The sequence below is a fragment of the Oncorhynchus kisutch genome, linkage group LG17 (genome assembly GCF_002021735.2).
Source record: "Oncorhynchus kisutch isolate 150728-3 linkage group LG17, Okis_V2, whole genome shotgun sequence".
In the NCBI taxonomy this organism is placed as follows: Eukaryota; Metazoa; Chordata; class Actinopteri; order Salmoniformes; family Salmonidae; genus Oncorhynchus; species Oncorhynchus kisutch.
The window spans coordinates 46,487,965-46,501,543 of NC_034190.2; the positions used below are offsets into that span (position 1 = coordinate 46,487,965).

Below are 13,579 nucleotides of genomic sequence, written 5' to 3' on the forward strand. Positions count from 1 at the left end.
TAAGCAGAAAAGTAGTGGTATTTGGTCACACTTTAAATGAGGTGATGTGTAATGGCACAGACCTGCACAATGGTGCACTGTGTCCCCTGAGTATCCAACAAGACTGAAATACTAAGCTTAGATATTAACTAAGATCCTTCTCATCAATTGAGCCCCCTGATCCTGTCACACATTCATGAATCATCTGTTGTGAAAGCCATTGCTGGCAACACGTTCTACCATACCAGAAGGTTCTACTTTACCAGAGGGACGTCAAGAAAACCTGAGGTAACACTTTCTCTTTCAATTAAGGAGACCCAATTACCATTAATTGTGGAGTCGTTAAAGAGTGGCCAAAGATAAATCAGCGTCATATCTTTTACTGCTTTCCTTCTTAGTGGATGTATACATAATCAGCTTTCACGTACCTCAGGTAATCCAATCAGGAGCTAACTTGACAGTGCTTCCTATGTCATTCAGGCTACTCTGCAGTATCTGAGACTGGATGTCACAGTTAATGATAGCTGCTTCAGTTAGGTTGTTATTCACATCAACAAACAAACCAATGTATTGTAACTTGAACATATATATATACAGTACAGCATAGCACCCTGAATGATTCCATGAGATTACAATTAATATTTTGGTATTGTAGTGTGGAGCATTTTACATACAACCTTTTCCATATAGTGGACAAGAGCAAAAAGAGACAGAACAATGGTCAATCAGTACTTTTATACCGTTTGACCTGTTTGTATTTGAAATCAGTTGTTGACCAACCACAGACCAAATCAGAAGTAATACAACTATGATAGCCAATTAGATCAAACCAGCTAACATTCTCTAGGAAGGGGGTCACACCTTCATGTGATGGCCTGAGAGGGAAATCTGAGTACAATAGAGGTTTACAGAATACAGATGGCCCCAGACATACAGCATATTACACCTCACATATCCATATAGATGACATCAAAGTTCTCAGAATAACACTATTGCACCCATGTTTGGTATCTAACACACATTGCAGTAGTCAGTCCTCTGGATACTGTAAGGCAGAGAGGAATTGTGTCCTCTCAATGGGGAAAGGGATGACTGGCCCCTATAAAATAACCATTTGTATTGTTTGGGGAATTTATCCATTTGGACCGAGGTGAAATTGAATGTATTGATTTCTGATCACATGATATCCCTAGCTGATTGATCCGGAGCCAGTAATGAAATGTCAAACAAATAGTATCTCATTGTGGTTATCAACTGAAGGGAGTTCAAACAGATGGTCAGAGATGATCAGTAATTTTTGCTCTACTGTGAGGTGAAGTGGCCACGGGGGCCTTTGCCTCTTGAGCCTACTTCTACAGCAATGAGATTAGTGGGTTAATCCGGAGGGAGGAGTCAGTAATGGATCTAGGTGCAGTGCATGTCTAATGAATAAGGAGTGAGATGGAGCATCCAATGAGGTGTGTTACCATTCAGAGCCATGCTACAGATGAACCTACACCTCTGATGGTCCTCCTTTCTCTGACACCTCACAGTGGAGGCCAGGCCAGGGTACTGTATTCCTATGGCTGAAGCAAAATGCCTGTTCCTGGTGAACATAAAGGATGAAGTGGATGGTGTTGTTGCCACACCCCTAATTTACAAAGATAATCTGGACTGAATTAACTGAAGACCCGAGGTGGTGCAGGACTACCAAAACTAAGAAAGAAAGCATTTGAAGACATTGCTGTGTCAGTGGTCCAACGTGGGAAAGTGGAGTAGTTTTATGTTGATGTTTGAAGATGCTGACGATCACTAGCTCCACAATCTTTTTGCTTCAGGTAAACGTGCTGAGGATACCTTATTGGGAGGTTGCTGTGTTCCAATTCCTAAATGGATTATTACATTATGGATTATAATGGTTGATGTCACCTAGGTCATCATGGATTTTCATCTTTGACAGCTGACACTGCTCTCTGATTATGTGTGTACACTGTAAAAAAAAAAACATGTTTTTACAGTAAGTTACTGGCAGACAGTTATCTGTAAATTACTGTAAAAAAAAAAGTACAGTATGTTACCGTAAATTCCAAATAAACCTTGGTTTAACAGTACATTACTGTAAAGAAGTGCTTTCTTTGGAATTTACAGTAACATACTGTACTTGTTTTTACAGTAACTTACAGGTAGGTAACTGCTTCCAGTATGTTTTTTTACAATATAGCCTCGTAAACTGATCAATATAAGGACCTACCACACTATTTCACTATTATGAAATGTAAATGAGGTTTTATCTTAGACTAACGTGAGTGTGTGTCCCAAGGCACTGCCATGGCAGTGGAGGTCTGCTTGAGTATTCAGTCATACAACACTCCACCCTCAGACAAACAGTGGAGTCCCCTACCCCCTCATGGAGTCAGGTATTGATATACTATATCATTACTCACATTTCTAACATAAATTATCATGTAGTACCGTTAACTAATATGATTTATCAATCTATTTGAAGAGAGTTTGAACAGGGTGTTGCGTTGCTATTTTTATTGTAATACTGTTAAGCCTGGTGGTGTGTGCCAGATGACAGATTAGCTTGCTGTAGATGGCACACTCCCTGCTGAACATTTCATAGTTAAGCTTGACACTACTTCTTTACATTGGGAACACCTCATAGTTAAGCTTGACACTACTTCTTTACATTGGGAACAGCTCATAGTTAAGCTTGACACTACTTCTTTACATTGGGAACACCTCATAGTTAAGCTTGACACTACTTCTTTACATTGGGAACACATCATAGTTAAGCTTGACACTACTTCTTTACAATGTGAACAGCTCAGTTAAACTTAACACTACTTCTTTATATTGGAAACACCTCATAGTTAAGCTTGACACTACTTCTTTACATTAGGAACATCTCATAGTTAAGCTTGACACCATTTCTTTACAATGTGCTAATCACAGATATTGTCACTACAGTTTGTTTCTGTAAGAAGACACACTAGTGTACGCTTTATTACATTGATTGGGCTCCACTAGTCAAACTTACTTCAATGGACTACCATACATGTATCAGTTCTTTCCAGACTGCAACATAAAATATAATTCTGAATGTAAACTGCTGAGGTCAGCTGGTTGAAATGACCGAGGACATTGTTTTACAACACCCCTCCTGTCTCCTTTTAAACACTCCAACCCTCCATGCGTACCCCCAGTCAGGACACCCCAGTCGAAGTACACGTTGGTGGGGGAGGTGATACGTCACGTCATCCCTGGAGCCACACAATGCTCCATAGGGTGTGGAGGTCAGAACTGCAAGTATGAGAACCCTGACCGCTGGAGCAAGGACAAGCAAGCCATCAAAGGCCTTTACTCCTCCTGGTAGGAATCAGAAAGGCTCTATAAAAATGTGTATGTTGAATGTAAGTGGATTATACCCGTAAGTTTAATGCAGAAACATGTCTTTCCTTTCAGGGTCACGGAAAACCTACTTGCCATGGCCAGACCATCTACTGTATTAATAGAAAAGTACAACATTATTGACCAATTTAAAAGGTAACACTTTTATTTCAGGGTTTGCTGTTACCATAAGTCAATTCAATGCTCCTAGTATAGATCAAATAAATACATTGATGTGTTATTAATTGTGTGTGTGTGTGTGTGTAGATGTGGCCTGAAGACAGTGATAAACCTGCAGAGACCTGGGGAACACGCCAGCTGTGGTCCCAATGCACTGGAATCAGAGAGTGGATTCTCCTACCAACCTGAGGTCTTCATGGAGAACAACAGTAAGTCTATGACCATTCCTCTACAATGACAAAAACTGTTGCGGGCCAATGCAAATTTACTGTGTGAATGGTGAAATAATGACTGTCCTTATATTCCAGTATATTTCTACAACTTTGGTTGGAATGACTATGGGGTGGCCTCCCTCGCATCCATCCTGGACATGGTGAAGGTCATGTCCTTTGCGATGCAGGAGGGGAAAATGGCTGTCCACTGTCATGCTGGTCTGGGAAGAACAGGTAATGTATAGGACAAAAAAGTTGTATTATTAATCAAATGATTATGCTTTGTGGTCACATGACTGACCCTCTCGCTAATGGTTTTGCCACTGTCTTCCATCAGGTGTGTTGTTAGCGTGTTACCTGGTCTTCGCCACCAGGATGACCGCTGACCAGGCCATCGTGTTTGTACGTTCCAAACGACCCAACTCCATCCAGACCAGAGGTCAGCTGTATTGCGTGCGGGAGTTTGCCCAGTTCCTGGTCCCTGTCAGGAGTATTTTCTCCTGTGCTGAGCCCAGGACTAACCCCATGACCCTGTCCCAGTTCCTGACCCGCCAGGGACACATGCTGCATGGCTATGAGCGCCGGGAGCTCAGGCACCTGCCCAAGATCATCCAGGTGATCTGCAAGCTGCTGCTGGACATCGCTGAGAACCGGCAGGTCATCGAGGAGGACATGCTGGACATCCATGACATGACGGCAGAGGAGGAGATGGAGTTTGAACGCTATCGCGACTTTGGATTCACCAAGGGAAGCTTCGGGGGAGGCGGCCTCGGAGGGCAGCCCCGTTTACCGGGACCCCCAACCAAACCCCGGCATGCCAACGAACCGCCCCTGTTCTACCACCGCAAGAGCCTGAGCTACAGCGAATCGGACCTGCGGAGGCTGGGCTCTGAGCTGAACCTGCCGACCCTACCTCTCTCCAACTCGCTGTCCGCTTGCAACATGTCTGTGGCCTGTTCTCCCTCCCTGAACTCCCTGCCTAGGACCCCGGCCACAGGCAGCCCCATGGGGCCCAGGCAAATAACCACCACCTACGGCACCCAAGATGGATCCCTCTGGGAGCAGAAGAGCCTCGCGGAGGGATCACCGCTCCTAAAGAAGACACAGAAAGCCTGCCAGCGCAGCGAGTCCGAGTGCAACCCCGAGAAGAAAGGGTATAGCAGCATGTTGTTTAGGTGGAAGGAGGAGCAGAGGGACAAGTTAGCGAACAATGGTGATGTGTCTCAGATAGAGGAGTCAGAGGTGCCCTTCATCACCATCCAGACAGAGTTGTCCAAGGAGGCCAGGCGGCTGCTGGTGGCCCAGGCCCTGGCTGTGGATCTGGAGCAGGATGGAGAGGAGGAGCACAGGGAGAGACTACAAGCCTGGCAGGTACGAACTTCATATTCTACACCATTGTTATTAAAATACTGTATCTACCTTTTGGAATACTGTACATACAATATTATATATTGAAATAGTCTAGTCATTGACGAATCCTGTTTACCTGAACAGTATCTGACAACTACATTTGTACATAAAGGAAATTCATTCAGGTTTGACTTTCCATTTTTAATACTGGAGTGGCGTTAGATTGTTAGCTCCACTACACCTGATGTGGGTTTTGGTGACACTGATTGTGTATTCTGTGCGTTTTTGCAGTCAGAGTTGAACATGGGAGGGGCATGGGAGAGGCTGTGTACATTGGAGAAGGACCCATTTGTGCTGTCTGGGCTGATGTGGACCTGGCTGGAGCAGCTGAAGGAGCCAGTCATCTCCATCAAGGATATACAGAATCTGGACCGTAACAACAGTGACCCTGCAAACCCAGAGGCTGTCTTCAAACCACTGGACCAGGTCAGCAGCACTTACTGTAGGCCATTACATTTACAAGTACCAGTCAAAGGTTTGGACACATACCCTCATTAAAAGGGTTTTTCTTTATTTGTTATCTTTTCTACATTTTAGAATAATAGTAAATACATCAAAACTATGAAATAATACATATTGAATCATGTAGTAACCAAAAAAGTGTTAAACAAATCAAAATATATTTTATATTTGAGATTCTTCAAAAAACCACCCTCTGCCTTGATGACAGCTTTGCACACTTTTGGCATTCTCTCAACCAGCTTCATGAGGTAGTCACCTGGAATGCATTTCAATTAACAGGTGTGCCTTGTTAATTTGTGGACTTTCTTTCCTTCCTAATGCATTTAAGCCAATCAGTTGTGTTGTGACAAGGTAGGAGTGGTATACAGAAGATAGCCCTATTTGATAAAAGTCCAAGTCCATATTATGGCAAGAACAGCTCAAATAAGGAAAGAGAAATGACAGTCCATTACTTTAAGACATGAAGGTCAGTCAATACGGAACATTTAAAGAACATTGAATGTTTCTTCAAGTGCTGTCGCAAAAACCATCAAGCTCTATGATGAAACTGGCTCTCATGAGGACCGCCACAGGAAAGGAAGACACAGAGTTATCTTTGCTGCAGAGGATACGTTCATTAGAGTTAACTGCACCTCAGATTGCAGCCCAAATAAATGCTACAGAGTTCAAGTAACAGACACATCTCAACATCAACTGTTCAGAAGAGATTGCTTGAATCAGGCCTTCATGGTCGAATTGCTGCAAAGAAACCACTCCTAAAGGACACCAATTAGAAGAAGAGACTTGCTTAGGCCAAGAAACATGAGCAATGGACATTAGACCGGTGGGAATCTGTCCTTTGTTCTGAGGAGTCCAAATTTGAGATTTTTGTTTCCAACCGCTGTGTCTTTGTGAGATGCAGAGTAGGTGAACGGATGGTCTCTGCATGTGTGGTTCCCATCCTGAAGCATGGAGGAGGAGGTGTGATAGTGTGGGGATGCTTTGCTGGTGACACTGTCAATGATTTATTTAGAATTCAAGGCACAGTTAACCAGCATGGCTACCACAGCATTCTGCAGCGATACCATCTGGTTTGCGCATAGTGGGACAATCATTTGTTTTTCAACAGGACAATGACCGAAAACACCTCCAGGCTGTATAAGGGCTATTTGACCAAGGAGGAGAGTGATGGAGTGCTGCATCAGATGACCTGGACTCCACAGTCACCCGACCTCAACCCAATTGAGATGGTATGGGAAGTGTTGGACCGCAGAGTGAAGGAAAAGCAGCCAACAAGTGCTCAGCATATGTGGGAACTCCTTCAAGACTCTTGGAAAAAGCATTCCAGGTGAAGCTGGTTGAGAGAATGCCAAGAGTGTGCAAAGCTGTCATCAAGGCAAAGGGAGGCTACTTTGAAGAATCTAAAATATGAACTATTTTCATTTGTTTGACACTTTTTTGGTTACTACATGATTCCATAAGGGTTATTTCATAGTTTGATGTCTTCACTATTATTATACAGTACATCGTAGAAAGTAGTACAAATAAAGAAAAACCCTAGAATGAGTAGGGGTGTAAAAACTTTGACTGGTACTGTACATTTGTCATTTAGGAGACACTTATCTAGTGACTTACAGTAGAGTTCATAAATTTTCATATTTGTTCGTACCGGTCCCCTGTGGGAATCAAACCCACAACCCTGGCGTTGCAAGTGCCATGCTCTACCAACTGAGCCACAACAGGGCTTCTCACTCTGGACCCAATCATACTGTACATGACAGATTTACTACAGAAAACTTGGAATAGCTCCATACTGTATGAAATTAATTTCTACTGACTACTTCTGTTCAGTTAACCAACTCATTTGGGGTGGCAGTAGCCTAGAGGTTAGAGAAGCCGACCAGCAGCTGGAAGGTTGCTGGTACAAGCCTTGGGCCAGGCAACACAAAATGGGAATGGAACTGGCAGCTGGAAGGTTGCTGGTACAAGCCTTGGGCCAGGCAACACAAAATGGGAATGGGAACTGGCAGCTAAAAAGGTGCTGGTCTTTGATCCCATGTACGATCTCCTGCAAGGCACTTAATGCCCACAGTTGCTCTTCATCCAAGGATGTGTGTATCTGGGGGTGTTGTGAAAGGCAGAAGACACATTTTAGTTCTAACCAATGGACAATTAAAGTTGTATTCTATTCAACCACATCCCCTCCAGGCTCCCAGGGAGATGTTAGTGTGCATTCTGGACTGTATGGCTCATGTTCTCACAATTCCAGAGGAGGTGGAGGCTGCTTTCCTGGAGCGCACCATCAAGGCTTTCACAAAGGTAGAACACTAGATGATGTAGGGTTCTCCTTTTTAACCGCGGCACAGTTATAAAAAAAAGTAATATTCAATGGGTATCTCAACCGTTCTGACTCTCCACAGATGGGAAAATGCTCAGCGGTGTATCCGGACATGACAGAGATCCTTAGGCTGGTCCTACACGACATGAGGTTCATAGCCATAGAGGAGGATGAGGTACCAGATATGGCGCCCATTCCTACTGTACTGATCCCATAAACCTTCTGTATTCTGTTCCAGACCATCCCTTGCTATACTAAAACATATGTTGTGCCTTCCTGCGCAGTTTGGATAGTTTTTCACATACAATATTTTGTCATTAAGTATTGTACAGTAAGTGTATTGTACATGAAAGATCACTTTCCAATGTTTACCTCTGTATTGTACAGTTAAAATGCAGACCCAAGAAAATGCAGTTTATTTGAGAGTTAAAATAAATAGTCAGTTTGGTTTTGATAAGAAGATCAAGGGGCAGTATTTGTTACAGTATATGCCCTAAAGATTTAGGTTATATTGAACATGTAACATCCAACACAGGGATTTAAATACCTAAGCTCCACATAAAGCCAGCTAAGTGATTATAACCATTCATTCCTGTACAGAAATGTGTTATTGCACAAAAATAAAGTATCATGGCACAGCAAACTGCAATGTTTTCCCCCTTCATACTTGCATGTTTTGCATAACATAAACACATCTGCGATAACTCTTGATTACAATGTATATTCCATAAGCAGAGGGTTTGTAAAGGCAAGGCACAACATCAGTGATTAAACTACTCAGAAACATGCACAATTAATTGTTAGCGACTGATGCTAACTACTGTAGTACCTGCGAAGTCCTCCTAGAGGACAGTGTTGCTCAGGAGTTGAAAGAGTAGGCCTTCAGGACATCCTTCCCATCCACTGCTTCCACTGAAGCCACAATGGTTGAGTAGTCACAAACCACATAACTGAACCCTCTGTCAACACAAGACATGAAATGTACATCAGTTCATTACTACATCATAACAATCCAACTTTAAATACAGAGCCAGAATGTACCATTTGTTTCCTTGACGGACAGAAATGTCTTTCTGTACCTGGACATGGAGTGAGAGCCTCCCAATAAGTGGTATCGACTTTCCAGTGTGAGCCCTTTGTCTCTGTCAGTTTTCCACGTCAGCACTCTTAAGGACAGGTCCCGAGAAGCAGTGACTACACGGAAACTATCCTGAGAGAAAAGCCTCACTTTTAGGATAAATTTCATGGACAGCCTTTCCCCGAGCACCATATAACCGTAAACGTCAATTCCCACACACTCTTAACACAAGGTCTATATCCCCAGGGATATTCTGCTAGGTAAGATCCAAACTATTTAAAAAATAAATCAAGGGGAATATATTATCTAGAACACTGCAGTTTTCCCCATACTATGTATAGCACTTTGAACTCCAATATATACATTCCAATGCGTAATTACTATTATCAGTAGTCCATACGCACAATAAGAGTGAAAAGCATACCACACAAATAGAGCAGATAGGTTCGGTATGGTCCTTGAAGCTACAGATGAGTTCTCCTTTCACAGTGTAGACCTTCAGCTCTCTGTGAGCAGCTACAACCAGAGTGCTGCTTCCCTTGCCTTCCAGAAGGATGTCCGAAGTCCTGCCCTCAAATACCAACTCGAATTTCTCCACCTGCTCAACTGAAATAGTAGAACATCTGTGAAAGTTAGGCCAACGCTCCATTTCTAGCATAACCACAAAAATGAGTACAACTGACAAAATGGCACACGGGAACAAGCTTGCTAACGTAACAGGTAATGATAATCGAAATAGATGAAGATATTAAACGTCTCAACTTGACACTTTACCCTGGATCTCTGTCTTGAATCTGGTCTTTTTTATGACGACGTCGAACACAGAGAGGACCTTGTTGTGATGCGTGTTTGAGTGTGAGTTGTCCTTGCAGTGGACCGTGGCCAGTCTGGCTGTCTGGGAGGGCAGGAAGGCAGCAGCACTGCAGCCTGAGACAGGCAGACACTGGCACAGAGGATCCTCCTCCTCAGAGGGACACGTCACACTCTGACTGGACAACACCTGCCAGTCAAACAACACAATACACATTTGAACAACGATGAAACATTACTACTTTTCAGGACTTCTGGGATCCACAATAATTATTATAGACAAACATGTCAATTGTTACAATTACCTTTGGACTCATATCCATATTCTCTGTAGTTCCAGCTAGGATCCATTTCTTGTCTGGCGATGCCAGGAGTAGGTTTACTTTGAATGTGTCACACACCACCAGAGTGGACAGCTTTGACAGTGAGGGGCTAGTCAGAGTATGGACAGAGCCTTGACTGGTCCCCACCTGGTGAAAAGGAAAAATGTTATGTATTATGCGTAAGTCAGATATTGATCTGGCAACCAACCAGACATGGTTGGCTGTTTGGGTACTCACTGAGAGAAAAGAGCTGCCTTCCATACTGTAGGGCAGTAAGGTGCACTGTGGGGATGCTGAGGAGTAGAAGGACATCTCCTGTCCACTCTGACCATCCCAGGCTTTGAGCAGCCCTGTGGAATCTGACGTGATGACCCCACCATGCCCACCGTCAGCTACCATCCCAGTCAGAGGACTCTGAACAGGGCTGCACCACAGCTGTACCCCCTGGTTAAAAGGGGAAAAGGAAACACCATTTCCTAAGTGCTAACTGCAAATCCTTCTTTGTGTAGACCAGTAGACCATATAATATGGCTACTGAAGTGCGGGTGCTACACCTTGGTGGTGGGTAGGATGAGTAGCCTACATACAATGTAAAGCGCTCTGAAGCCTGGTAAATAAAAGCCTCATAATAAGTATAAAAGGGTAGTATTGTTTTCACCTGCTGGACATCCCAGGCACGGACTGTACCATCTGAGGATGAACTGCAGACAGTAGGGGTGGAGCTCCAGAAGTCAGGGAGCTGGAGAGAGTTCCCTGACAGGTACACACACCCAACCACCCTGCCTGGAAGATATAGATGTTGTAGACCATACAGCTATCTAAATACTGTTTCCATAGACAGTTCCATCCTTTCTAAAGAAAGAAAGAGGCTGTATGCTCACCTGTGTGTCCCCTCAAGCTTTTACAGGTGTAGTCCCCACCGGACCTGCCCTTGGTCATCTTCAGCTCCAGGTGAGAGCGACGCAGGAAGTAGCTCTTCCAAGCCTGCTTCCCATGTTCAGAGCCCAGCACCGCAATGTTACAGAAACCCCAACGCTGCAGACACATTTCTCTGCGGGGATAGATTACTAGGCATTAATATACAGTTATTATTATTATTATATATGTGTTATATAGAATATACAGTGCCTTTGGAAAGTATTCAGAGCCCTTGACTTTTTGTTTCGTTACAACCTTAGTCTAAAATGGATCAAATAAAATCTACAATCTACTAACAATACCCCATAATGACAAAGTAAAAACGTATTAGAAATGCATTAAAATAAAATAAAACTGAAATACATTATTTACATAAGTATTCAGACCCTTAGCTATGAGACTCGAAATTGAGCTCAGGTGCATCCTGTTTCTATTGATCATCCTTGAGATGTTTCTACAACCTGTGGTAAATTCAACTGATTGGACATGATTTGGAAAGGCATACACCTGTCTATATAAGGTCACACAGTTAACAGTGCATCTCAGAGCAAAAACGAAGCCATGAGGTCGAAGGAATTGTCCGTAGACCCCCGAGATAGGATTGTGATGAGGCACAGATCTGGGGAAGGGTACCAAAACATTTCTGCAGCATTGAAGGTTCCCAAGAACACAATGGCCTCCATCATTCTTAAATGGATGAAGTTTGGAACCACCAAAACTCTTTCTAGAGCTGGCCACCCGGCCAAACTGAGCAATTGGGGGAGAAGGGCCTTGGTCAGGGAGGTGACCAAGAACCCGATGGTCAATATGACAGAGCTCTAGAGTTCCTCTGTGGAGATGGGAGAACCTTCCAGAAAGACAACCATCTATGCAACACTCCACCAATCAGGCCTTTATGGTAGAGTGCCAGACAAAAGCAATTCCTCATTAAAAGGCACATGACAGCACGCTTGGAGTTTGCCAGAAGTCACCTAAAGACTCTCAGACCATGAGAAACAAGATTCTCTGGTCTGATGAAACCAAGATTAAACTTTTTGGCCTGAATGCCAAGCATCACGTCTGGAAGAAACCTGGCACCATCCCTATGGTGAAGCATGGTGGGGGCAGCATCATGCTGTGGGGATGTTTTTTAGCAGCAGGGACTGGGAGACTAGTCAGGATTGAGGCACAGATGAACGGAGAAAAGTACAGAGAGACCCTTGATTGAAAACCTGTTACATCGCATTCCGGACCTCAGACTGGGGCAAAGGTTCACCTTCCAACAGGACAACGAGCTGTTGGAAGCACACAGCCAAGTCAATGCAGGAGTGGCTTCGATACACATCTCTGAATGTCCTTGAGTGGCACAGCCAGAGCCTGGAATTTAACCCAATCGAGAGACACTTATTTAAATGTGATATTCCCGTTATAATAATAAAAAAACATTTGAAAACATTTCTAATAACCTGTTTTTGCTTTGTCATTATGGGATATTGTGTTTATATTGAGGGGGAAATTGTTTTTTAATTAATTTTAAAATAAGGCTGTAACCTAACAAAATGTGGAAAAAGTAAAGGGGCATTTTTACTTTGAATACTTTCCCGGAGGCACTGTACTTCAAATATGATGCAGCTGACCACATTGTCAAAAACATGCCAAGAGACATTGATGAATAATCTATGCAAATGTATAGTGAATAAAGTATGCAAATGCCCAACCACACTCTCGCCCTCACCCATATCTAAACCAACCTCATACCCACCCAGGATATTATTCATTCTGACATGGGTAAGTAAAACTGATCAGTGGGTAAAACCCTCAAACTCACCGCCACAACCAAGGTGTTTCTGCTGCTTCTTGCCATTCCTAGATATAAAAAAAAAAGCCACAAGGTATCGGGTTGTTAAGATAGGCTGTCACACCAGTCCAGTTATTAAAATAAAACTATCAACATATATATTGCAAACTAATAATAACATGATGTTTCAAAGTAAAGCAACCGCTTGACAAAATAACAATATGTGGAACACTATAACAGAAAATAGAGAATATATTCAGAACTGATAACCAGATTTTATGCCTCTACTTCCGCAAGTTTTTGTGACTCTCTTACCTTACAGACACTTGATGCTCGAATTAAGTCATCTTCTTTAAAGAAAGAGAAAATGTGAATTAGGCAATCATTAGTTAGGTAAGGATGATAATTCATTTCGACGTTTTACAGCTATGCTGTATTGCTGGCTGTGAGGTAAGACTATCAGCGAAATATCAATATTTTGTCCGCAATTTCTACATAGGCTACGGGGAGGCTGAAAGGACAAAACTAATTTCCGTTCTTTTTATTTTTTCAATACTACCAATACTTATTTGTCTGCAGATGGCGCTATTATAAAGGGTACAAACATCTCCAAAGCAGTAATGCAGAGGAGACACATTGGAGACTAACTTGATGAAGTAGCTTTCACAGCTAAGCAAATCGTGTAGAAATGTTGTGCCAACATACTATATATAAAGGTGGCCATTTGTTGGCATTGTTTAA

The 13,579-nt window shown here is 42.9% G+C and overlaps 2 protein-coding genes across 3 annotated transcripts; one reads left to right on the plus strand and one right to left on the minus strand.

Annotated features, from left to right (window-relative positions):
• Window positions 1–926: 926 nt before the first annotated feature.
• On the plus strand, window positions 927–8,579 carry ptpdc1b (protein tyrosine phosphatase domain containing 1b). 2 transcript variants are annotated; one of them, XM_031793943.1, is made up of 10 exons: window positions 927–1,796; window positions 2,279–2,375; window positions 3,168–3,333; window positions 3,427–3,507; window positions 3,619–3,740; window positions 3,840–3,977; window positions 4,081–5,114; window positions 5,385–5,579; window positions 7,803–7,913; window positions 8,015–8,579. In XM_031793943.1, the coding sequence occupies exons 2-10, from the start codon at window positions 2,366–2,368 to the stop codon at window positions 8,147–8,149; spliced, it is 1,992 nt and encodes a 663-aa protein (XP_031649803.1). In that variant the 5' UTR covers window positions 927–1,796; window positions 2,279–2,365; the 3' UTR covers window positions 8,150–8,579. The 2 variants fall into 2 exon arrangements, with proteins under 2 accessions (XP_031649803.1, XP_031649804.1); XM_031793944.1 differs by having other exon boundaries at window positions 927–2,375; window positions 8,015–8,575.
• On the minus strand, window positions 8,330–13,365 carry fbxw12 (F-box and WD repeat domain containing 12). The gene is made up of 10 exons (XM_020505940.2): window positions 13,154–13,365; window positions 12,869–12,906; window positions 11,025–11,194; window positions 10,802–10,926; window positions 10,381–10,587; window positions 10,126–10,290; window positions 9,785–10,010; window positions 9,435–9,616; window positions 9,012–9,142; window positions 8,330–8,891 (listed from the first exon to the last, which is right to left on the minus strand). Exons 1-10 carry the CDS (start codon window positions 13,247–13,249, stop codon window positions 8,792–8,794), a joined length of 1,440 nt encoding a protein of 479 aa, XP_020361529.1. The 5' UTR covers window positions 13,250–13,365; the 3' UTR covers window positions 8,330–8,791.
• Window positions 13,366–13,579: the final 214 nt, after the last annotated feature.